We start from the raw sequence: 25,846 nt of genomic DNA, 5'->3' as shown, positions 1-25,846 counted from the left end.
GCCCCCAGCCGCCGCCTGGCCGCGCCCCTCCCGGCCCGGCACCGCCCCGCGGCACCGCCGCCCGCGGCCGGCAGGGGGCAGCAGCGCCTCAGCCCCGGCCCCGCCGCGTCGTCCCCGTCAGCGGGGGCTCGGCCGGGTTCCGCGGGCCCCCAAGTCCCCCTCGTTCCCCGTGTGGTGAGGAGCTGGAGGGCGCTGTTGGCCGTGGCCTCGCGGCGACGATTCCAAGTGTGAGCCCCTGTGAGGTGCCTGCCTGCACGCGCCTGAAGGAGGCAGCCCCCTGGGGCGCCCCCGTGGCCGAATTTCTTCCTGTATTTTCTTCTTGAGCCACCTGGATCCTGCGGCGCGGGGGCCGGCTCGGGGCGCTGGCTTCACTCCCCTCACCCTGGACAAGGGCTGCGGGGGGCAGGCCCATGGGTGAAGGGAGCGCTCTGGGCCCCAGGCAGGGCAGCGGACTGGGGTGTGTGGAAGGAGCCACGCAGCCATGTGTGCCAGCTGCCCCAGGGGGCTGAATATTGGTAACTGGCCGCATTCACGCACCTGGCTGTCCACCTTCGCAGGGCTCCAGTGCCTCTGACATGCTTCAGTTCCCAAGCCAGTGGGGAGCATCTGGCTTCGTGTGAGGAAGCAAATTGGAAATTTGGGTCTTGAGTTGCGAGGAGACGTCAAGCTGAGATTGAAATTCTTCTATCTAAATGGAAATCAGCATCGCCTCTGCCGTCGGGGGGGATCGCCTGCCCCACTCCCCCATCTCCGTGCAGACAGACCAGCTGTGCTGATGAACGGATGGCAGAGCTGGAGCAAGGGCACGATGCAGGGATGTCACCCCCAGGCACCACCACAGGAGACCCCAGCCCATCCCTGCAATAAACCACAGGAGATGTACGCTGCTGCTTTGCACCCCAAGAAAGCTGCAGCTGTGTAAAAATCAGCACCCTCCACAGGGTGACCTGACCGTGTGTCCTTACAGGCTTTCAGCCTCAGTAACAGACAGATATTTACTGTAGCTGCCAAGACAGGCACAAGACGTATGATGATAAAAGAAGGATCTTGCTGCTAATGGCCCTGAGCGGGACCAGCCCAGCGGGGACAATTATCACAGCACTGATAGCAGGAGCAGCAGCTGCCAGTGTGAATTACCGTGCTGTCCGTGGGCCAGCAGCGCCGCAGCTGCGAAGCATGAGGTAGCCCTGAACGATGGACTTTTGGAAGGGCCTTCAGCTGAGTGGGGCAGTCTGGGGTCTGTGCTGGGGAGAAGACTGAGTGACGTCCTTGTGGTACGCTCTTGCCTGCTGAGGTATATGACCTGCAGGAAGCACTGGAAGTCAAATGCAAGGGCAAGAGCCCTCACTGTGTGGGTGATGCACTCTCCAGCCCTTCCTGATCCCACCTGGACTACTTCCAATGTGGCATCCCTCCGGGAAAATAAATAAATAAATAAATAAATAAATAAATATGCCTACAACAATTTGGAGATGGAAGCTCTCCTTGCATGCTATGCTCTGACTGCCAGTACCACAGCCAGAGATGGAAACCTTCCCAGGGCAAGTGATGGGAGATCCTGCCTCTCCCATGTTTCCTTCATGGGCTGTCGTAGGTCATAGCTGTGGGTCACAACATCCTCACTTTCCTTGGTGTAAACCTGGATAGGCATGTTCTGCATTTTTTTTTTTTGAGTGACAGCAGTCTTCTCTGGGCTGTTGGACATGTCGCGTGGTCCCCTCTGCTCTCTGAAGCATTTCTGGTGTCTCTGATAGGACAGTTTTCCCCTTTTGCTCTACCAAGCCAACAGGTCTGTAGAGGAAGTCATTGGCAGCCCACAAACATCCTCTGGAAAGCCTTCAGTTCCTGGAGCTGCAATCTGAGTGGCACCCAAAGCTCTCGTCAAATGACACCCGCCGGACATTTGCCCACCTTCCACTACCTCTGGCAGGACTTTTAACACCTTTGCAGCCCACGGTTTCCAGAGCAGGCCATCAGCCAGGGCAGCCAAGGGTGGTGGTGCAAGGCGGCATCTCAGCCCTTGTAAGACACAGTTACAAGAGGGGCAAGGAAGATGGTCACGGGCAGACATCTCAGACAGCCCATGTGTGTGGAAGGAAAAGGGAATTGCGTGCAGCACAGAGCCCACAGACTTGACCATAAATTGCTAGCTGGAAGTGGGGGGGTGCTCAGATGTCAGGACATGGTGATAGTGCTTGCACACACAGAGCAAGTAGCGCTGCACTGCGCCTGCACAGGGATTGCACAGCACATGCAAGGGAAACCAGGTCCCGTCACTAACACACGTGATAAATTTGGATGTCATGAACACATGGAGGCCACACTACACCACATGGAGTGGATTCCCATTGCATGCGCTGTAAATCTGAGACTGCCCTGTGCACAAGTGGCACATCAGGCAGACTGTTCCCCTTGGAGAGAGGCAGTGGCATGTGCGAGCAGCAAGTCAAGGTACTCTACATGAGGCAAGGAGGTGGAAGACCCTGCCCTGTAAATCAACACACACTATATGCATGGTCAGAGAGAGCGCGCTGAGCACAGGCACTAAAACCAGACGTGCTGTGAATGTGCAGAGAGGTAGCCCTTAATGTGTGCAGTAAATCAGGACATGCTGTGCATGCGCAGAGAAGCCATAATGCTGCATATGGGCAGTAAATCACAGTGCACTGTACCCGCACAGCAAGCCCACCCCGAACATGAACAGTGAGAGAGGACACGCATGTGCAGAGCCATCGGTCCCACACAGGCACAAATCAGGACTTGCTGTGTACTGCCATTTAACAGAGAAAAATTCAGTATGCATAAATTTATCCTGGAAATGAAAGACTTGTAGCTGTGCAGGTCATCAGGCTGAACAAGATGTGATGGAGAGAGTGCCTGAGGCACAACCACCAGATGAGGACACACTTCAAATGCATGAGATGAGGCTCAACCAGGAGGTGCTGCGTGAGAGCAAGGAGGAAAGGAGCAAGGTCGTCTCACTGTGAAAGAAGGACCAGATTTAGGATTACCTGGATAGAGTTCAAATAGCAAAGAAATTGAGCTAATGTGCCTCCCACATCCAGAATAGGGAAAAGGGAGATTAAAACATATATAGGCTTTCCTAACCTTGTGAGGCTCTGACCATGTTTTGAAGGAAATCCTTCAAGATAGGAAGGCAAATGGAAACGGAATTTCTCACAGATACGTTGTGTCAGTTTAATATGATTTTCCTTTCATAATTGACTTCTTAGACAAGATGCAGCACGTTTAGGCTGGTTGGAGTTAAGGAAAGTTTGATTTGCCACTCAATAGGAACCAGTTTCCAATGATGGAAGTGATGGGCATGGTTACAGCAGAGGAACCAGCTAATTAAGTGAATGATGGATTGTATTAACAGTAGTGCCTCTGAGCAGAGATATTTCTAGCAGTTCTTCTCCACCCCGTCTTAGAGTGACCCCACTAATACGAATAGCAAACAGTTCAGGGGTGAGTGAGGGTGAGTTTTCGGGAGGGACGCAGCTGCGTCAGTTGCAAGGCACTGGGAAGATCTCACCTGAAAGATCTGCCTAAGCATGCTGTTTTGGAGACATCCCTCCAAAACCGTGCAAGGAAAAGGGCAGAACTCATCACAAGCATAGACTGAAAATTAGGTGGAGGCATCCAAGCACAGATATTTTTCAGCAATATTTAAATAGGAGCAAGTAACTGCTTTGAGATGATGCTGGAGAAGTACACCAAAAGGACTGAGCAAGGGTGGTCTCTGAACTGGGAGCTGAAACTTGCCCCTTGTGTCAAATAAGTTGGTCTCCATAAGAAGGTTTGAAAGGAGGCATTCAGCTGGGCCATGTGCGTGCCATATGCATGTGTGTGCTACGTATGTGCTACACCGCACGTTTTGCTGGTAGCCTGCAGGGATCAGGAACAATTTTCTCCACTTTTCTATAAACTTTGGCAGCTGAGCTTTGGGGTTATTTGATCCTCCCGCAGCACTGGAGACTGCTGTGGCTGGGAACAGAATACCGGGCAGTTTTCAGTGACATTCAAGTGATGCAGGCATTGCTGGTAGGGCTGGGGTTTAAACTAATCACCAGACTTTTGTTTAAAGGGGCTTTTCCAAGCCAGGGGAGCCGGGAAGGGGGGTGGATGATGGACAACCCTACACTCATCTGAGCGTCGTACCCAGCCCTGCAAGGACTGGTTATTGGAGAGGCGTTCAGGAGCCTGACAGCTCATGCTGGGAAGGGTGATGAAACCCAGGTCAGGACTGGCACTAACCAGTGTGCTTCATTCCCAGCAGGTGGGAGATGTTAGGTGTTGTAGTGGAGTTTCAGCAAACACACCGCAGCTTCCAAGGAGGGCAGGCTCAAATTCTGCCCTGAATCACCCTTTCACCCCTCCTTCTGCAAGACTGTCTTCTGGCCAGTGGAGTTTTGTGCAGTGAGCTCAGCCCTGAGCTGGCCCAAAACCAGGCGGAGCAGCACAGGGCTCAGGGGCTGTGCCAGCTCTGACCCGACCACCGTGCAAGAGCATGCTCCCAGCAGCACTAATCCAATTACAAAACAAACTTCCTTCATTATCAGGGCCTGCAGCATGCTAAAACAGCTTGGCGATTATGGAGGGCTTAGCAAGGGACTAGAGATCAGGCGATGAATGACAGAGCTGTTTCACTGACAGGGAGGAGGGATGGGGAACAGGCAGCTGGGGGGGCATGGGGGACTGCTGGGACAAGTGGGGTGGGAATTGCTACAAAGGAAGGTCTTTGCTCCACCTTCATGCCCTCAGTGGGGTTAATCTCAGAGCCACATCAGGCTTCTCGGGCCTTTGTCCACCCTGGGCATGAGCATACTCATGAATGGGAATGCCCTGTCATCTCTCTAGCCCTGTTACATGCCTGTCCCACTTTTATTTCCAAACAACACTCATTTCAGCCACAGGAGAGCAAACGTAGCACTAAAGTACCAGTTGAAGAGGGATTCAGTCCATCTAAATTTTCTGGGGAGCCCCTGAAGTTCAGCTCCCATCACAGAGGATGCAACACATTGGCCAGACCCAAAGTTAAGTCCGGAGCAACGTGCTTCCCATGGAATCCCCAAGTCAGACCCAAAATGTACAGGACCTGCATCCATCTGCTTGATTTGAGAAGCTCAGGACTGTCCACTGACCCGATGTCAAGCTGCGGGCTGGCTCTTTGCTGTCTCTGTGTTCTGCACGCCCTTCCTTGTAGAATTTCCTCTGCTGCGTGAGGGGCAGCCAGCTGGGCTGAGGTGCTGTCCTCAGGTCGCAGTGAACGGGAAGCCCTCTTTATGCCTGCTGTCCAGTACCTTCTGGTAACACTGTGAAGAAGGGAAAAAGCCTAGCTGGGCCTAGGGAAGTTCTGCTTCTCTCCAAAATATCCTTTGACTCTGGCCTGACCTCAAGGCTAACCCTGCTTGGAAGGTGGACTAGAGACCTCCAGAAGTCCCTTCCAAGGTGAGTTATCCTGTGAGTGCAGCCAGCAGGCTGAAGCTAGTCCCCTTTGCTTTGTACTGCTGAGAGCGTGCCTGGATACTGCACAGTTTCAGGCCCTCAGCACAGAGTGGCCTGCAGAGGGTCACTGGGATGGCAAGGGCTGGAGAACGATGTACAAGGAGATGCTAGAAAAGCTGGGCTTCTTTAACAAGAAGAGGGCTGAGGAGGGATGTAATTTCCATTCCCACCTACCCATAGTGGTGTGGTAAGGAAGATGGAGTGAGACACATCTCAGAGGTACCCAGCCAAAATACAAGAGGCAACAGCACCAGCTGCGTTAGAGACATTAGCTGGACTCAAGAAAAAAAAAATGTCTGCTCTTCCCATTCCCAGGTCCTGGGAGGCCAATTTGCTGAGCCTTCACTTCCACAGCACCAGGATTAGGTGCCAGGCCCCATTTGAACTGCTTCCTTTTCTGATGTGAAATACTGGGGTGGTTGTACAGGTCAACTCCTTCCCTGCAGCTCAGGGGGGCATCCCCAGCATCCCCCTTCAGCCCACCAGGCCAAATGCCACAGGCAAAATCCTCCACCGTGATCAGCCTTTTGAAGCAAGAGCCAGAAGTCCCCAGGGGCAATTGATGGTGGGGGAGTGCCAGGACCTACATGCCCATGTGAGTCCCTTGAACACCAGTCTAGTCACACCTCGTCCCTTGTTTAAACCAGCTCCAGAGAAATAATCGCAGAAGTTGCTGTGCGCTTGGCAGGGACACCCCCAAGATCCAGCCAGGCTGCGTGGGTGGGATTTCACCATCAGGCTGTTTGCTCTTTGCTACCATTTCTCGAGAGAGAAAAAAAAAAAAAAAAAAAAAAAAAAAGACATGGTGAGGCTCTCCTGTGCCTTTGTTCCCTGGGTGCACAAACTCAGGTGGCCTCTGCTTTCCTTGCCACAGTCATGGAGGGCAATCCCCCCTGGGGACAAGCACTGCGCTGGGGCCATCAACACACAGCAGGACTGCTAAGAGCCCCTTGACACCTTTTAAATGCAGCAAGGGCATCTGAGAGCATCTCTGCAGATGTATTCCTGCACCTCCAGCCCTTTCTGTGGGCACTGGTGCTTGCCAGCCCCCACAGAGGCAGGGCCAGGGGAAAAAACCCTCTGGCCAAAACTCCATTCCCACTGGAAAAGACTGGGGAGAGGCAGCAGGGGCTGCCAGCAGCCAAGCACTGCTGGAAGGAGACACTGAGCACTTGATGAGCTCAAACCACAGCCTTTTAGGGAGCGGGGGAGGCTGAACATCCGGGAACAAACCACCACAGCTTCTGCAGGCTCCAGGGAGCACGCCAGCCCCACGCAATGCCCCTAGAGCAGCCCAAAGCTGCGACGGGATGGCAATCCCCTAGCTACGGGCCGAGTCCAGAAAACCCCAGAGCCCACACTAAGTCCGCATGGTTGCACAGACCATCTCCATACCCCCAGCAAGCCAGCAGGACCAGTTCTTTCTTGGGAGCAGGTGATGGGGAGGGCGATCTCACACAACCACTCAGCAGGGCACCAACAGCCCCAGGGCTTCGCTCTGCCAATGCTCAGCAGTGGACTTGCCCCTGCCAGCCCCTCTGCTGCATGTGGTAGGGCCACCCTAGGGAGAGGAGGGGAAAGGGAACGCACTCTCAGCGTCATAATGGAGAAGCTGAGCTTAACACGAAGCCCAGATGGGCATGGCAGCAAGCAACCACCAGGACCAAGATGAAAGGCAAGGTATGCAGTAACCGCTGCAGAGCACCAGATGTAACAGCAGCCATAGGAAGAGAAGAACAAACTGGTCCAGAAACAAGGTGCCAGGAAGACAAAGAACACGACTGGAGCTACTAAATGCCCAGAGAACAGACCTGTGAAATTCAGATGTTTTGCTTAATTACAAGGGGTGTAACAAAACAAGGAGGTAAAAGATCCCAAAGAGCATCCCTCTCTGCAGGGCATAAGAGTTAAGTCCAAAATCAGCTCACTGCTGCCCACAAAGGACCTCAAAGACATGGCCAGGACAAGACCTGTGGTGTCCCTGGTTCCCCATGTATGAGAGTAAGCTAGCTGGACCACTCTAGTGCATGGGCCTCTGTGTGTGAGGGAAAAAAAAAAAAAAAAAAGTAATTTTGCTTAATAAAATCCCCCTCCCTGCTGTTTTGCGTGGTTTAGTACTACACCGGTCACCCACCCAGGCGGTGGGGCAAGGGCACAGGGACACGACAGAGCAGGAGACGACCATGCACCGCTTTATTAGGCAGTGGTGCTGCACGTGCGGCCGAGACCGGTCACTATATACATTTGGCAAACGATGGCAGTGAGTACCAGTACCGAGCACCTGCCCCCCGGGCTTCACTCATACCCCGTGCCCCCGCCAGGGACAGCACCAGCCTCCTCTCCTGCAGGCACAGGGCTGTCCTCTCCCTCGCAGGACGTGGGCAGAACCAGGCACCCTCAGGACACATCTTGGGATGCTTTCTCCCCCTTTTCCCACACCTTGCTCCCCCCAGGTCCTCTCCAAGGCCCCAGTTCCAGTCCTTGCTTCCCAAGCTCTTCCTGGAGGGGGCGAGGGCAGCAGGCGGCCAACCCTGCTCAGCTCCTCGTGCTGGGCCCCCCTGCCATCATCCCAGCAGGCAAACCAGCACACAGGAACCACCGTACGAGGGAGCTGGATGAGGGGTCCAGCTGCTGCGACCCCCGATAGCACCATCCGTGCCCAGCTCGCTGATCCAGAGCCCATCCTCGGCACCGCAGCGCTCGGCCCTGCAGACGGGCCAGCTTTGGGTCCACCCAGCCTCGAGCCCGGCTTGTGCAGGGTGAGGACTATAGGGTGCGGATAGCCACCGGGTAAAGCAAGGACATGTGCTCGGCCCCCTTGATGGGCAGCTTGCGGCTGGCATAGTGATGAATGATCTCCGGCACACTGTCGAACGGTGGGCTGTGCTGACCCAGCACGTACTTGTTCTCCTGGGTCCGGGACAGTTTCATGTGCATGAAGCCCTGGCTGCTCCTGCAAGGAGAGATGAAGGCAGGGTTACGGGGATGGCTGGCCTCCACCCCCCCTACCAGCTCCTTCCCCTGAGCTGGGCAGCCCATCCCTGCAGCCACAGGGTGACGCAGATATAGCGTTTTAACCCTTTAACCTGTGGCAAAACCCCTTTTACAACTGCCCTGGCTCACACAGCAGCTGTGCCAGGAGGAGCCGGACTGCTGCACTGGCCAGGCTTACCGTGGCAAAGCAAGATTTTCTCCTTTGGGCAGTGGCCAGCCACGCAAACCTCCCACCCCCCCCCCCACCCCCCCCAGCTCCACACCACCACTGCAGGCTCCATAAAACCTGCTCAGCGTAGCGAGGCCATTTCCCGGCACAGCACGGGCACCGGGCCATGCGCGGCTGCGCAGGCAGATACTGCCACGAGCGCTGATTCCAAGTGACGGGCTAATGGCCCTGTTGCTATTAATTTGCGTCTCTGAGGAGAGCCACAGCCTGTCTGCAGCGTCTGGAATGCACATTACGGCAAAATATTGATGACTTAAAAGCAGACAGGACCTCATCAGCAATGCTGAGCCGCTTCCAGCTCTGCGCAGGCCAGTCCCATCCCCCCGGCAGGAGATGGGGCCCGTAATGGACAGAGCGGCTGCATTAGCAGAATGGGTTTGCAATCCATTTAGGGGCTGATCAGCAGGGAGCCGGACCCCTGGGGACAGCAGAGGAAGCGGCACGGCGGCTCCCTGCCAGGGACCAGCCTCGGGGGGGTGGGGGGGGCCTGCTGGCCGCAGACCCGGGGAGCCCTGCATCCCAGCAGTGGAGCTGCGGGGGCTGCACCGCACACAGCCCCCCCCAGCAGCGTGCACACACAGCAGGGACACATCGCCAACCGGCACACGGCTGCCCACAGGTGCTGCACCCCGCCTGCAGGGGCCACGCAGGAGCCCTGTGCAGTACTAGTGCCAGGTCCGGAACAGAAGAGGTAAAGCAGGCTGGGTTTTGCCCAAATCACTCCCTGGGTCTCTGCACCATGGCTTCAGCCCCTCTCGTGGAGGCACGAGCCACAGGGCAATCATCCTCCGAGCATTTAAGGCAGCACAGTCCTGCCCATGACAGGCAGCACGGGGTGGCCCAACCAGGCCTGTCACGGCAGGGTTAAACCTCCCAGCTACCTGACATGCTCCTGCTGCTCTCTTTTGTGCATATTTTCCTTTAAGGCAGCACAAAAGGACTGGAGGTCAGCACTGAGCTCTCCTTTCAGACCATCTCCTCAGCTGCCCCTCCTTCCTCAAGAAAAAAAGGAAAAAAAAAAAAGGAGATGCAGGCAACCAGCTTACAGCTATATAAAAAGCATCCCTAGGGATTTTCACTGAAAAGGCTCTATAGAGAAAGGCAGTGCAGTAAAAATCATGTTCCTGAGGCTGTGTGCTCTGCAAGCATGGCTGGTGGACATCGCCTGAGCAGCTCTTGGATGGGATGCAGTCTCCTGTGGGCAGAAGCACACTGCTGCAAAGCCACGTCCTACCCACCCACACCATTTGAGAAGAGGACTTGGCCATTTTTGTCATGAGGCTAAGGATGGGTAGGAAGAACTAAGGGGGGGGGGGGGGGGAAAGAAAAAAAAAAAAAAAAAGGATGACTGGCTTGTAGAGAGGTAACGAAGAGGGAGAAATGTGCAGTATCAGTTCTTTCCACACTGGAAAGGGAGGAAGCCCCACCAACCCCAACACCACCTCCCAAACACAACTCACTGGCCACTAGAAGCTGTTGCTTCGAAAGAGCTCACAATCCAAGGCAAGAAAAAATGACTGAGGAAATTAAAACGTCAGTAAAAATTCTAACAAATACATGAAAACAGGGAGCTCTTCCAAAAAGCTTGATGTCTGAGCTAACAGCTACAACTGCAGAAGGAAGAATGATTTTTTTTAGCTAAACATCTGCCCGACTTTGGTGTTGAAGGCAGCAGTAAAGCGTAAAAACTAGAGAGATGGAGAGATGGAGCAATCTAATTCACAACTGTGGCACTGGGAAATAAATGGGGGAGGCTGAAATCGCCAGGGAGAAATGCAGGTACAGAGACCACTGGGAAAACTTAGAGTATATTGAAGAAAGCATAGGGATATGTGGGCTGCTGGCAGAGATGACTGAAGTGCTCAATAAATACTTCTTTCATGCTTGCCAGAAGAGAGCTAATATACTCATCCTGCAGAAGGGCAAGAAAGTATTTGCTAATCCATCATAATTTGCCAGACAAGAACAGCTTTGTTTTGGGGGAGTTCAGGCTGCCCCAGCACTCCCAAAAGAGCTGAGCAAGTTGCTCTGGGCACATACCTCAATGCTTCATGCAGTTTTGGCTTCCAGGGAAGCTGCAAAACTCAGGGAAGGTGCTAAGATCACCCTCCAAAACCCAAGCAGAAACCAAGTTGTGCTGTGGGGGGGGGTGAGGATTCCCTGATGAGAAACCAAAGCAGCGCAATGTCCTCTCTACCATATGGGCCAAAGGTTCGATGGTTATGTGGGCTGGGGAGAAAGAGATGGGTACCCACATTTTCATAAATAATGGGATTGTGCAGACTTTATTTCCTCATAAAACTCAGCTACGAGAAGGGGCAGCAAAAAGCCAGAGCTGGAAGCTGTAATCAGACACATTCAAGTGAGGAGTAAGGCCCATCATTTTACCCGTCTGAGGGATTATTAGCACTGCCAAGGGAAAAGCAGCCTGCCTCTAGCTCTGCAAGTCTTCCTGAGAGATGCTTCTGCCAGACACCAAACCAAACATCAAAAGCCTGTGCCATCCCACAAAGAAATGCAGAAACTGCCCCACTATTGTGTACGTGCCAACCCCCCTCCCCACAGCGCAGGCCCCCACTCACGTGGGCACCGCAGCACAAAGCCATGCGCCCACCCACAGGTGCCAAGCACCCACAGCACTGGGGGCACAGCCATGCCGGCAGCCAGTTCGTGTGTGCCCCCGCAGAGGGGAGCTGGATGCAAGGGAAACGGCACCATACGGGTACAAATTCAGATGGGAGCCACCACCCAAAGCCTGCGGCTCACCTTTCGCATCGCCTAGCCGCCTGTGTTGGGTCTGTCTGGGATGGAGTCACCTTTCCCTGCAGCAACCCACACAGTGCTGTGCTCTGCACTCGTAGCTGGAACAGCCCTGGTATCACTCCAGTGCTGTGTCTATTGCTGCACAGTGCTGGCACAGCATCAGGACTCCCTCCAAGCCCCCTGGAGGCAGCAGGCTGGGGGTGGGCAATTGATGGGGAGGGGAAATCACCAGGGCAGCTGACCTAAACCAACCAAAGGGATATTCCATAACACCTGATGTCACACTCAGCAATAAAAGGGGGGCTCTCGTGGGGGAGGCGGTCCTCCTGAACAACCGGTATGCGTTTTGAGGCCCTGCTTCCCAGGACGTGGCTGAACATCGCTCGTTGATGGGAAGTAGAGAATAACTTCTTTCTTTTATCTCTGCTTCCGTGCAGCCTTGTTTCTTTTGTTTCTTTTTCTCCCCAGTCCTCTTCCCTTTAATTAAATCATTCTCATCTCAAACCTCAAACTCTGTGTATTGTCTTTTCTCCCCCTTCCTCTTTGAGGAGGGGAGGAGTGAGAGAGAGATTGTGGTGGAGCTCGGCTGCCCACTCAGTAAAACCACCACACCACCTCTGGTGGCTGAGCACTACCTACAGGGAGCCTGCAACCATCAACCCAGGCAGCAGTATTTCTGGGCTGGGCTTGCTGCAGGCAATCACCTTATTCTGGGTGCCCTCACCCAGGAGTTTACGCTCAGTGCCACGTGGCAGTGCCACCTTTGCTGCATGTACGAGAGCAGCGCAGCCCCAAAGGTGCGCCCGCCCTGCAGCTCACCCGGACTCACTCACTTCAAGGAGAGGGAGAAGTCGTTCTTGCTGGTCTCGCTGTTGCGCACCAAGTAGCTCGCCTCCTTGCAGAGCCTCAGCAGCGTCTCTGCATCCGTCCGGCTGATGGCCCCGTGGTACCAGCTGCAGGCAGGAGTGGGACCAGCTGTGTGCACACCCTGGGCACGACAGAGCCTGCACAGACTGAGCCCCGGGCAGCAGCCGGCCGCAGTGCTGGGGGTAAAGGATGCGGGTGGCAACACTGGGACTGGGGGACAAAGGGCTGCTGGGCTCATGGTGGGGCAGTGGGGGATGTGGAGGGCACAGGGGGACAGCAGGACTCAGAGGAGGGCAGAAGGGACAAGCAGCGGGTGGGAAAAACATGGTGTCAGGGTAGAAGGCAAGGGCAAGAAGCAGATCTGCCACCCTGCAGCATCACAACGTGGATAGGGGGAGGGCAGGCAGGACTCACCACTGGCTCTCCAGGGGCAGGGCAGGGTCAATCCTCTCCCCAAGGAAGGGGCCAGGCTCTGCGCTCAGCGTCTTGGTGCTCTTGAGGCTGCTGGTGCCGTGTCTGAGGCCAGCCCTGGCCTTTTCCTCCCTGCAGGGCGAGGTGCGGCCGTACCCCAGCCCCTCCGATGGCCCTGCAAGACAGACAGACATCACAGGGGCGGTGGGGACAGGCTGACAGGCTGGACTAATAACAAACCCACCATGTTGCCAGCTTTCCCCACACAGCAGGAAGCTGTGGAGGTGGCCAGAGACGTCACATCACTGGGTCTCCTCTAACTGCCCCGATCCCCGGCTCTAAATAAGGGGCAGGGCAGCTCCCAGTGGCGTCTGGGGATGCTTAAGCATGCATCCACATCAAGTCAGGACTTGGTGCAGACTGGGCTCCTGAGCCCCTAGATATATTTTTCAGGGAGATTTCATAAACACAGAGATGTAGCTAATGTAACAAGAGATTCAGTGGCTGCAGCATACAATTAGGCATTTCCATCAAGAGAATTAGTACTGAGAGGCTCTCCAATCTTGCATATAAAAAAGAGGAATGGGGAAGACATTGCTTAAAGGAGAGGCAGGCAGTTTGAAAACAAGGGACACATTTCCACCTCTGTTGTGGTGGAAAAAAAAATCCCTGGAGGGGAAGGGAGATGTTTCCTCTGAGAGATGCCTCCCTGACATGACCCTGCACAGCAACGAACTGCAGTGGTCCAGCGCTCGCCGCCCAGCAAGGGATTAACCAAGATGTGCCCTGGGGACCCAGCCTCCCACTGAATGTTATTTCCGTGCAGGATGATTTCAGCATTAATAATATTGTTTCTCCCTCCTCCAGAGAGTTCATTATTGCTCCCCTGCAAGGAGAGCCCCCTCGCACAAATTACTTATCGATCGGCAAGAGCTGCCCTGATGCAAGGCTGCTGGTGGCTGCTGCCGCAGAGGCACAGGCACCCTGGGGGTGGCCGAGCTCCAGGACAAGCAGGACCCCGGCCCAAGGGATGCCCTGGCTGCTTGGTGGGGGCGTTTGGGATGGTTTTGCCAGCCCTCCGTGACCTCCACAGCTTAGCACGGCTTAAATTCCCCCAGGAGCTGCTCAGGGCTGAAGTGCCCAGCATTACGGCTAGGCAAGCCGTGCCTCTGCAGAGGTTCGCTCTTGCCCGTAACAGCCAGACTTCAGTTTCAACTCATCACCTTAAAAAATTGGGACAATCGTTAAAAAGCCAGGCAATCAAAACACTGAAGTGTTTGCTGGCTGCACAAAGTCATCATATTAGAGGCTCAGTACATTGCACCTGTCAGAGAGCAGCAGAAGCATGCACATGATTAAACAGGATATTAAAAACAAGCCCCTAGGAGTAAGAAGACATCCTTCAAGAAGTTCAATTCACCCCCAGACAGGCAAAGTAGAGAATAACACAAAACTCTGGCAAGATAAACTTAACACAACAAAGCAAATCAAAATAAAAACGAGAATTTGTGTTGCTAAAGCCAGGAAAAATGACAAACTGATGTGTTCATCAGGAGCAGGGTGCGTGTCAGAGTGACTGTGGGGATAAAAAATGATGGGCTAAGAGCAGAGGCTGTGCAGCAAAGAAATTAATTCTTCATGGCGCCTGCATTTATTGTACAAAGAGGAGCAGGAAGTTTCCTTCCTTCCAAAAAGAAGAGACCTTTCTTTTTGGGGGATTACTTCAGCCTGTAGCATCCCTGAGAGAGCATTTGGGACAGTACCGGGACTTGGCGCTGGCAGATCAGCCGCACTGCTCTGGGACATCCCTACAGCACACAGCAAAATCAGCAGTCACGTGCAACCTCGTGCTCAAACCCACCTGGGAGCTGGCAAAAGCCATGCAATTTTTTTTACAAAGCTTTGCGGGGACCTGGGTAATTGCAGATAAGGAAATCAGACATCTGCACCTGGCACGGCGCAGTGTCTATCAGGAGCAGCTTTAGTGACGCACAGGCGGGCACGGCACACCGGGGCACAGCCGTCGGTTTGCAGAAAAGAGTCACGTCTCACGGCTCCATCCCAGCTCTCCGCAAGAGCGGTGGCATGTGAACAGGGCCGGCCCTGAAAGCCCAGGTGGGTCTTTGACAAAAACCCCTTACCTGATGCTGTTGGAAAAAAAAAAAAAAACTACCACGGCGTAAAAGCAAGGTCCTTAAAAAATTAATAATGGGTCAAAAGAGAAGCAGCAATCATTGGTTTTCATAAGCGAGACAACCTGCAGGGTCCAAGGGGGATTTGCCAGGGGCTCTGCCTTTCAGTGTGTGCAGAAAGGGCTTCGCTACAAGGCGAACCTGAGATGACAAAGTGTGCCTTGGGAGATGCAGCTGTTCAGGGCAGCAAAAGCAAGAGCCAGGAATCCAAAGGGATCCCCTGCCATTGAGCTGCAAGGCAATAAAGAAAGCAGATGAAACAGAGCAGTGCTAAATGATGAAGTGATGCACTTGGGGAAAAAAACAACCCCAAACTTCAGTGGTTGGATCTGAATTAGTGTTACCATGCCTGTAAGTGACCTGGGTATTAAGAGTCACAAGAAAACATCAGCTAAATGCTCAGCAGTTGTCAAAAAGGTAAAAGCAGCCATCAGATGGGAATTTGGAGGCAAAGAGGAGAGAACAAAACAGACAATAATAGCTCTGCCACGAAATGATCCCCTGGTGCAGCTCAACTGCCATGTGCACGGAGGTATCAGGTAACTGGAGGAGGCACAGGAGAGGCAAGGACAAAGGTCTGGCATCCTGCACAGGACAAGCAAGGTGCCACGAGGAGCTGGGGAAAGGTGGAGGAGAAGAAAGAGGAAGAGGAGGAGGAGGGTGGATCTGCACTGCTCAGCACAGAGCCGGCAGCATCCATCCACAGGCAGCCCTGCAAGGTCCAGACAAGCTCCAGCGTGGCAACGTCCCAGTGCTGGCAGGCAGCAGGGCAGGGTTGTGGGGGGCACCGGCCACAGCCCACCCCGGACACCCCGTTGTCATGCAAGACCCACCGTTGGCGTCTTCGTAGTTCTGCTGGCCGTGCTGCGGGGGGCCGGGGGCACCAGCCTCACCGTCCGGGGGAGTTTCACCACTGTCGAGCTGTCCCACCGGCGGTGGCCATGGCAGGTCTTTAATGACCTTGATTTCAACTGGATAAGGGGAGGGGTGAGGGTGGGGAGGGTGGAAAGAGAGAGAGAAAGAGAAAGAGAGAGAAAGAGAAGGCTTAGAAAAAAAAAAGTCAGCAACACCAAGCCCAGGGAGAAGGACAGCAGCTGGGAGGGTGAAGATCTAAGGTCTGAATTCCCAGGGGCCCTATGCCAGCCAAGGCTTGCTGGGACACACACGGGTACCCAGTACCCCAGCAGAGCTCCTGGGGACAGCCAGGCCACCAGAGGACAAGCTGCTGTCCATGACCATGGGGCTGCAGGCAGGCTGCGGCAGCAGCAGAGAAGGGGGTGCAGACACTGCTTGCCATGGATTAGCCTCATGCCAGTACCAGGTGCCCATCAGGGGGCTCGCAAAGGGCCCAGCAGAGAGCTCCCAGCTTCTCAGGAAAGGAGAAACACTCCAAAAGCCATAGCAGGACCTGCTCTGGAGCTGGGAGAAAACAGACTGCAGGTCCACAGCACCGCAACCTGCTTCACCATGTGCAAATTTCCTCCAGACTCAGAGCAAACCTGGAGCAGCCCGGGCAGAACCCACGCATGGGGCAGACCCATGAGCACACCCAGGGGCATCGAGCGAATCTGCAGCGCAGACCTCTCCACACAAACCCAGCCCAGTGATGCACAGCAGAGCCCAGGAACCTGAAATCTTGGCACAACTGTGCTGGGACCCAAGTCCTGGCCTCCCGTAGGCACAACCAGACACTACGGCGTCCGGTCTGGCACATGCATTCACCCAAAAGGTGAAGAGTCACTCCCAAGCCCAAATCTCCACACCTCTTCACTGCCATCCCCGTGCAGTGCCAACAAATACTGTCTCGAGCGCCTTGTGCGTGCTGGCAGCAGTGCGGACACACAATGCTGGAATTAAAATGCATCCTAGATAAGAGCGTGGCAATTAGCCAGCGTTGGCGGAGGAGCCAGCGCTAATGCACAGCATGGATTTCCTCATTAACAAACACAAACACAATCGATCCTGCAACATGGATAAATAGGTCAGGAGGCTGGACATCTACAGGGCCAAAGGCTCCTGGGGGAGTGCCCAGCTCCTGTCCATACAAAGGGAGTCCCAGAGAAGGAGGGCTCTGCCTGAGCTGAGGATGGAGCCCCAGCCCTGCAGTTTGGGGTGGGAGACGGAGGTCAGCTTGCACCAGAGGTGCAGATCAGGCAGTAAGGGGAACAGCACCTGGAGATGAGCAGTGGACAGGCTGCCGAGGCAGCTGCACCACCACTCCCCCAGCCTGGCTCCCACCAGCCCTGCTGAAGGGAAGTAGCCACTGCGAGTCAAGGAGCGCTCCCCAAGCCATGGAAACGGGAGGCTGACGCTGCCAATCCCACAAAGGCACACCAAGGACCCGTCTTTCCCCCTTGCAAAACACTACACGACTACTACTGCCTCCGTCCTGGCTCACCTGCGAAGGCTTTGGAGATCCTCTCCTTCTTCCACTCCCAGGGCTGGTCGTACTCCTCTGGAGGCCGCTCGTCATCCTCAGGCAGCCGGGACTCCCTGGGCCTGGGGCAGGCGGGGCGGTCGCCGTCTGCCTCCAGCCCTCCAGCCACGGGCTCATAGGGAGTGTCGTACAGGTGCAGCGGCCGAGACGGAGCCTCCCGCAGGCCCTTCTGGCGGATCTCTAGGGGAAGAGGGAAAGGAACCACAGACTCTTCACCTGGCCACGATCCCCAAGGGCTCAGTTTCACCCAAGGGCAACACAGAGAGCACTGGTGGTGGAGCAGACCCAAAACCTCCAGCAAGTGCCTGCCACAAGCAGCAGAGCTGCTGGGTCCTGAGTGGTCCCCAGCACCAGGATGCCTTCTCTCCCCACGCTGCAGTATCTCCCTGCAAAGCGGGGGGTCCACGGGGACAGACCACCCCAGGAAATGAGTCCCCACAAGCAGCAAGGCTGCCTTTCTCCCCTGAACAGCCAGCGTGACTGGTTTAATAAAATGCCCTTCCCCTGAGCAAAACTGAAGCCTCTCTGCAGACACAAGACTCTTTGTTGCTTGCTGATTTTTCCAAAAAAGCAACAGTCTCCTCCAAAAGCCGTGTGAGCTTTCCAGAAACCATTTGCTCCAGGAAAACCACAGGACTACAAAGCAGAGCCAGAGCCTGGAGGAGACACGCCAGCACAGTGGCCCTCATGTGCTGCAGCAGTAAGAGCAATGCCTTTGGGAGTGTGTGCTCTCACCTCGCCTGCTTTCAAGCCATAAACAAGAGCGCTTGGGACCCTGCTGCTGCAGCAGACAACGGCACGCCCTGGACCCATTGTAACCGAATTAAACAGCTCCCACATCCGTCTTGTTTTATGCCAGATGCATCGAATGTCATGTCTCTCCTGGCTTAGCCTCACAGGCAGCACCGCAAGCAGAAGTACGAGGTGCCTTTAATGCTTGGGTAGCCTTCGCAAGTGCTCTGGCTATGGCCAGCCCATCCCACGTGCATGAACCTGTGAAAATTTGGCTGCGAAGCAGCTGTTGCACCACTGCTGCAATCACACAGGTTTGCCAGCCAGCCCTCAGAAGCCTTGTCTGGGCGACCTGGTGCTACCACAAGCTGTAAGGAACAGAGCATAGTGGCCACCACACTCACAGAGCAGCAGGGATCCAAGCCGCAAAGAGCACAGTGGCCTTTACACAAAGCTTTCCACCTTACCAGCCATCATCTTCTGGGCTTCGTACGGCTCCATGTATCCATCATTCTCTGTCACCTTCTCCAGCCCTGCCTGGCTACCGGCCACCTGTGCAGCATCAAAGGGGTCTGCGTAGTCCTCCAGGACAGCCAGCTGGAAAAGGGGAGGAAAGCAAAAATTTAGGGGGGGGGGCATGGGTCAGCTGAATCCCCTTCCAATACCACACCTCACCACGAGCTCTGCTGGGAGAAGCCAGAGAGGCACCCGGGACCCCAAGCCCCAAAGGGAAGGAGGACGGATGTGCCTTCACACCACAAGTCCTGGGAGAGGGAGTGAAGCGAGCAGGAGCCCAGGATCACTGGCACAACCATGGTAAAGAGCACCAGCACCGGGGCCTGGGACATGGCTGCTGCCACCCCTCGCTTGCCCCTTAAGTATCCTCTTTTGGAACAAGGGCGCCGGGTGGGCTTCGCAGCACCAGAGCCCTGCCGAGCAGGTGCTGGCAGCCGGCAGCTTTCCAGGCGCCCGCGTGAGGCTCTCAGCGGTAGAAACGCTCCAGCCTTTGTCCTGAAAGCTGGGCCGGAGCCAAGCAGAGCAGAAGGCGGCCCAGCCTCCTCCGTTAGCAGCGGCTTGGCACCAGCAAAGCCGCCAGCGCCTGAACGGATGCCCCAGCAAGGTCCTCTCTGAAGGCACCGACATCAGCTCCCCACGCACAGCCGCATTTTCTGGTCCAAAGCAGTCCAGATCCCAGTACAGGGGTGTTAGCTGGCACGACTGGGAGCTCGCTGGTTATTTTCCAGGGCTCCTGCAAGCTCCTTTGGAGACGTTTCTTAACAAAAGAGCTCTGACAGCCTGCAGCTTCGTCTCCATTCCTCTCCCAGGACCCTGCAGCATCTCCACATGTCCCAAGTGATATAGGACAGGACGCCTCCATGCAACCAGGAGTCTGCAGAAAACAGCACCGAGAGCTTCTCAGGTACAGTATCTCAAGGAAAACAAACAAACAAACAACAACAACAACAACAACAATAATAAACACCAAGGTTTGTCCTTACAAGCAACAGAGGGACAATCCTGTGGTGGACAGGAGCGATGACCTGGAGCTCGGTCCCCGCAAGTCCCCAGAGCCACGCTCCTGCCCCAGCATCTCAGCGGCTCCCCGGCAGGAACACTCCCATCACACAGTGCCACAGCCCGTCACAAGGCAGGAGCTGCACATGCCACCTCGAGCCCCAGCACCTGGGACTAAAACAGGGCCAAGGAGATATTTCTAGATGGGTCTGAGCACACCCAAGCATCTTGCCTGTTCCCATGCTGGGCCATCCAGCAAGGCGGGTTTGTTGACCACAGCGCTGGCTCTGCTGAGCTCCTGCAGCACAAACCTGACTGAGCACAGTGCAGCAGCAGCCAAAACCCATCCTGGCCTTGGTCCCCACAAGCCCAGTGTCACTGCACCCTGCTGCCCCGGGCAGAGACAGCACTAATGACCTGGGCTGCTTGCAAATTAACCTCGGGCTCCCGTAATAGGTTTAAAACAAACCCCCTCTTCCTCCTTCCTGTGAAAAGCATCTGACAATAGCCTCGAGCAACAAAAAACAGCAGGAAAAGGGGACAGGAACTGGAGCTGTAAACACCTCCGTGCTGCCTGGAGCCTATGCATCTCTCCAGGCTGCAGGAGGAATGAGGCAGCTCCTCTATCACCTGCCTCCTCTGGCGGGCTGTGGGCTTCCCGGGCAGCTTTCACTCAGCCCAGGGCAGCTCTCCCAGCCCAGCCCTGCCGTAATGAGGCACAAACTGTACAGCATCATCCCCAGAGCAAAGACGGCCAGCCCCAGGGCTTGCAGACACCCTGGATGAATGCATGGCGAGGGTTCAGATGTGGTAGTGAGACGATGCCCACGCTGCTCAGCACCGCTGTGAAAGCAGCAGCAGCAGATAGCTGCTCAGAGCATCAGCTTCTCTGGATAAGATGGAAAGAGCAAAACGTCTGCAGGCAGGGCCCAGTGCCAGCATGCCACGTCGGGGCTCCAGGAACAACCAGAAATCTGCTGTGGCTGCTTTTGCCTCCCTCAGCCAAGGGTGATGTAGGCTTGCAGGGCCCCATGGGATCCAGGGGCAATACTGAGTCCAAGGGCTGCAGCCTTTCGCTCACCACCACTGGGGCAAAAGCACCCAGGGAAATCTGAGTTGCCAGTGGCTTTTGTAGCTGCTCATCTGCTCGAGCTGCCCTCCCTCCCCAGCATGGGCTAGGGGCGTCCGCATGAAACCTAAATGCAATCCGGCGCTGCTGCTAAAATCCTGGTTCGTGTTAATGCCCGCCTGTGAGAAGCCCCTCAAAGAGCTGTTTTCTGGACACCCTCATCCTCTGCGAGGCAGAGGGGCTCAGCCTGCGAGTCGGATGCTGCCTGGGCGATACTGAGCAGCTTGGTGCCCGCCACTCCAAAAAGCATCCTGCAGGCTGAGCGCACATCCTGGAAAGCCGCAAAAACCCTGCCACTCTGCTGCAAGGACTTCTGCAGAGCACAGCCCTGAGCCGGTGACAGCTCATCTGCACAAGCACTAGTGCCAAGGGAGGCACAAGCACACAGACACGCATCCCGGCATGCGCAGGGGCTCGCCGTGCCAGGCACACCGACAAGGAGCAACTGAGTGCCCACATTTGCCTGGTTTTGTGCCTTCAGAGACACCGTGCTCAGTGCTTGCCCTTTACAAATGGCTCTCCCAGCTCCGAGGAGGCTGCATGGCTGTGAATGCAGCAGGCTGATCCTCCCGGGGTCAGGAAGGGGCTGCCTGCTCGCTCCTCCTGTCCTCAGCCAAACCCGCCTGCATTAAAACCTGCCACAAAGCCTATTTCCTAGATGTGTTTTACTAGACAGACAGACACCTGGCTTGCTGCTGGCACCAGTCCTGGACCCTCCCTCTCCTACCCCACAAGCAGAGCAGCTTCAGACAAGACAGGGCGCCAGCACAGCAGCTTTGCAGCCAAGAGGCTGCAGCCAAGAGGCTCGCTCTTCCGAGCGGGAGGAAAACCCTTTCTGTACCCCCTGGGTGCCTGGGTCTGGCTCCCTGTGCAGGGAGGGACACGCTCCGGGTCTAGAGGAGTGCAGGGTCCAATCCAAAGCGCCTCTGCTGAGAGCCCAAGTGTCCTAGAACTGGGTGTTTTGCTTGCAGGGGGCTGCAGAGATGCTCAGCAGCAATCAGATGGCCCCGTGCAGGTGAGATGTGCTCTGTGGGGCTTAGGTCAGACACAGAACTAATGGCCCAGATCAGGTGCTCGAGTCCCCAGGCTCCCTGGGTTTGGTGTTTTTTCTTTCCACGCTGGCTTTATTCCTCCACTACCTCAAAGACAGATACCTTTTGGTAAGAGTCGAGCCCACAGGGTACTCAGAACGTAAACCCTTTCGTATTGGAAATGGTCAGGCACTACAGCAAGAGGCAAGGCTTGGAAAAGCTGAGAAGGGAACTGCGAACCACACGCAGGAGCAGGCACATTCGGGGTGCAACACCAAGTGACAACACACCATAGGCACCAAGGCTGGAGGGAAGCACTGCACACCCAGCGCTGAGAGCGAGGCAGGGCTCTTGGAGGACGGACAGCAGCAACCACGCAGTTACTGACTGTATCCCAACACACTTGCACGTGGGGCCGAATTCAGGTTGCCTGGGAAACTGCATCTTTGACATTTCCTAATCTGAGCGCTGGACATTATGAACAGTGCGGGGCTCCAGAGCAAGAAGCCCCGATACACACTTGCTCCCTCCCATACGTAGGCTGAAGCCTTTTCTGTATTTGAAACAATTCTGGTGCAAAGGGTATGCCTGACCTGCAAAGCCAGCGCCACGGTGCAGAGCAATCCTTTGCTCTTGGTGCAGAGCAATCCTTTGGAGAACAGCCGGGCAAATCAGCACTTGGACCCCCTGACACGTCCTCTCTGTGCCCATGAGTATGTTTCATGCAGTAACCTGCCACAGCAACACACACCCAGATCCCTGCTGCCGCACTGAGGCTAGTCTCACTCTATTATTTATGCCCACTGTATGAAAGGAAAACAAACCAAAATTAAAGGTAAGGGCCAGGTTCTAGTGTTAAAACAGTTTTTACACAGCACGCCAGGGAAGGGGACAGACAGCAGCTCTCCAAGAAAGAGATCGTGGCTCAGACAGCGAAATCCCAGGGCAGACTGGGCAGATCCTTCACTTCATAAACAAGTGGCTGGAGATGACGTGTGTTTGTAGCTCCCTAGGAAGTCCCCAAGTTTCACACTGGAGGCACTCTGAGCTCTAATTTAACCCAGTTCGTTCTCTCCTTTGGGTGCAAGATTTCCCCAGTTTTACCCCCAGGACCTTTTCCCAAAGGTATCACCTTGCCACTCAGTTTTTAGTGGGTGCCAAAGCCACGCTTTTAGGTAAAGCGAGAGCCAGCTGTCCAAGAAGGGTTGGATTCCCTGCCTGAGGAGCCGGACATAGCTGCACCCAGGGCACAGGAGGAGGAGGGAGCCCCGGGGCGGACAGCACAGCATCTTGCAGGATGACTCAGTTCGGGGAGGTTCTGTCAGGAAAGACACACGCCCAGGAGCTTCCTGGCCAGCCGTTCCCACACCCCACGGTACTGACCCTGCCCTCTGAGCACAAACGTCGCATCTGGAGCCCCAGACTTTGGGTCTGACCCTAATCACGCTGCCACTGAATGCTGGCAAACCGCAGGCAACTGGCAGCACCCGGCGCCACGCATACCTGCACCGCACAACCTTGCCCCCGTCGTCACTGCTGTGCAGCGGCGCAAAGAGGATCCTGAGGAAGAGTAAGGTGTCACTGAGGACAGGCTCCCAGTGCTCTGCAAAGAGTCTGGCCTGCTGTCAGCCCAGTGTCCGCTGCTGTAGGGGAGGGACTGATGAAGGACCTCTGCTGGTCCTCACCACCCCCAGCAAGCTTTTGTAATGGGAAGGGAGCTACTGCAGAGCTCACCCTAAGCATGACCCCGCAAGATGCTGCAAACCCCACGTAACGCAGCACAACCTGATGATTTACCTGATGACAGCAAATCACATAGCACAGGCTCGTGCCCGTTTTGGCATAAAGAGCTTATCAGGGCTCCCTCCCAGCCCTGACGTGCCTTCCCTGCTCCAGGACACTTTGATGTTGTCACCAAGAGCAAGTATTCAGCAGGCACTGTCCATCCCCCTGGACCACCTCCAGAAAGGACCACCGTGAGCATCACGCCCTTGCTGGGGACAGGGAATCCTCCCACCACCCAGCCCAACTTCAAGGCCAGCAGAAGTGCTCCACATGGTGGACACTCCCCCCGCTCCTCCAGGGAAATCGTTTCAATGGGTAGCTGCATGCCCCATCAAATATTCCTACCTTACCTCTGTCTCACCCAGCCTTTGGAGCTCTGCCTTTGTCCATCACCTACCGAAGCCCTGAAGAATTAGAAACCTCCCCCCCACAGAGGCACGCATGAGACTGGGAGGTAAGCTAATCCCTGTCTGCCACAGATACAACAAAGGGTCTTCTTCAGCCTCCCACTGTTAGCTGGGCTTCCCCAAATGCCTCCCAGCTCTTGGCCCTTCGCTGAGCTCTCCAGCTTCACCCCAGTGCTCTGATGCCCAGGGAGCCCGAGCCAGGCATGGCTGGACTGGCCAGCAGTCCCTAGCCCACAGAGTTCCTGCTCAGCCCTTCACCTACCACAGCCCAAGTCCCTCCAAGATGTACAACCTTCCCCCAGTCCCTTTCAAAATCACCTAGGTACCGGGAGCCTGCCTCAGCAAAACAAATCCCTGCGACAGCACCTTCAGTGCCCTCTGCCAGCACCCTCCTCCTCTTCCTCCTCCACTGCCTGCAGCAGGGAACTTGGCGGACCCTGGCCGAACGGGCCCCTCCGGAAGCCTCCCAGCAGCGCTTGCTCATTAAGAGCAACTTTCAAAGATCCGCCAGCCACAAGTCCTTCATCTGCGTAAAATACTCCCGCGCGGATTTTGCTCGGTGTGTGTTTCCTCAGCACGTCAGGCAACGCCAAGCCCGAGTCTGTGATTATTGTATCAACAATTCCCTCCATCAGCCAGATCTGCAATCTCGTCAAGTTCACTTGACAAGCCCCATCTTGCAGGCTGCGGCGCTGACGGGCGCTCATGAGCCCTCCTGCCTTCGTTTGTGCAGTCCTCTGTCAGCCTCTCCTGAGGAGGCCCAGTGCCCATGGCTGCGGCCCCTCGGGGTTTGCCCCTCGGCAGGGTCCTGGTGCCACACGGTTCCTGCCTCCCGCAGGAAGCCTCTCCCCACTCCCGTCCCCTGCCAGGCGAGGACTTTCCTGGCCTCCCCGCCAGCCTGCCTGCCGCAGCGGCCCCGCTCCCGGGGTGGGAGGAACGGGCAGCACCCAGCGCTGCTCTCACCCCGAGAAGGCGGCTCTGAGGCGTCAGACAAAGAGGCAGGGGCGCCTCCTGACAAAGCAGCTCCGAGGAGCCCGGCTGCAGCTGGCACAGCCCGGGCAGGCCCTGGCAGGCTCACCGAGGAGATCCGCGCCGCCACACGCGGGGCAGGAGGAGGCCCAGGGCGGCCGGTCCGACCGCCTCTGGAGATGTCCCGAGCTGCGCGGGGCCTCCCTGCGCTGGGAGGTCGTGGCCTCCGTGGAGCAACGAGCACCGGGCTGCAAAGAGGGAGCAAAAGGGGGGCGGCAGCAGGGCCTGAGCCCGCACAGCCAGCGAGCGCCGTGTCCCTGCGTGCCGCGGGGAGCCCCAGGAGCAGCCCCCGGTGCTGCTGCTGCTGCCGGCCGGCACGTCGCAGGGCAGGAGCCCCCCCGGGGCTGGCTGCTCCACGGGGCGCAGCCCGCTCCCGCCCGCCCCGCCGCCGAAGATCCGCGGCCGGGCCACTCACCTCCTGCGGGGGCTCGTCGGGCGGCTCGGGGCCGGCGGGGGGCGAGCCGGGGGCGGCGGGGGGAGGCGTCGGGCTGGCGGGCGCCTTCTCGGCCGCCTCCACCTTGATGAGCCGGTGCTTGGGCGAGACGTAGCGGGGCCCGTCGGGGGCGGCGCTCGGCGGCGCCCCGCTGTAGGGGTCCTCGAAGTCGCGCTCCTTCTGCAGGCGGTACGCGGCCACGATGTCGGGCTGGGCCGCGGCCAGCGGCTCGGCGGCGCCCCCCGGCGGCGGGGGCGGCTGAGGCGGCCCGGCGCGGTAGTCGGGCTTGGGCGGCGCGGGCGGCGCGGGCTTGGCGCTGCGGAAGCCGAGGTGCTCGCGGAGCCAGCGGGCCATGGTGCCCACGCACTGCGGGGCTCCGCCGGC

General features: G+C 56.4%; 1 protein-coding gene across 2 annotated transcripts; it reads right to left on the bottom strand.

Moving 5' to 3' along the window:
- Window positions 1–7,676: 7,676 nt before the first annotated feature.
- Window positions 7,677–25,840, bottom strand: SHF (Src homology 2 domain containing F). Of its 2 annotated transcripts, XM_035335609.1 has the most exons (7): window positions 25,445–25,840; window positions 18,601–18,730; window positions 17,363–17,581; window positions 15,798–15,935; window positions 12,776–12,947; window positions 12,328–12,447; window positions 7,677–8,461 (listed from the first exon to the last, which is right to left on the bottom strand). In XM_035335609.1, exons 1-7 carry the CDS (start codon window positions 25,814–25,816, stop codon window positions 8,275–8,277), a joined length of 1,338 nt encoding a protein of 445 aa, XP_035191500.1. In that variant the 5' UTR covers window positions 25,817–25,840; the 3' UTR covers window positions 7,677–8,274. The 2 variants fall into 2 exon arrangements, with proteins under 2 accessions (XP_035191500.1, XP_035191501.1); XM_035335610.1 differs by lacking the exon at window positions 15,798–15,935.
- Window positions 25,841–25,846: the final 6 nt, after the last annotated feature.

The sequence above is a fragment of the Oxyura jamaicensis genome, chromosome 10, assembly GCF_011077185.1.
Source record: "Oxyura jamaicensis isolate SHBP4307 breed ruddy duck chromosome 10, BPBGC_Ojam_1.0, whole genome shotgun sequence".
Lineage (NCBI taxonomy): Eukaryota > Metazoa > Chordata > Aves > Anseriformes > Anatidae > Oxyura > Oxyura jamaicensis.
The sequence above is the reverse complement of the archived record's forward strand: the minus strand, read 5'-3'. Positions and strand labels throughout refer to the sequence as shown.

What these genes read in the sequence shown, in the direction of transcription:
- SHF (XM_035335609.1), bottom strand. Translation starts at nt 25,816, where the DNA reads ATGGCCCGCTGGCTCCGCGAGCACCTCGGCTTCCGCAGCGCCAAGCCC. An exon ending in AGCCCAGAAGATGATGGCTG is followed by an intron (nt 17,582 to 18,600) that starts GTAAGGTGGAAA and finishes CTCTTCCCCTAG; the next exon opens with AGATCCGCCAGAAGGGCCTG. An exon ending in GAACTACGAAGACGCCAACG is followed by an intron (nt 12,948 to 15,797) that starts GTGGGTCTTGCA and finishes TCTGTCTTGCAG; the next exon opens with GGCCATCGGAGGGGCTGGGG.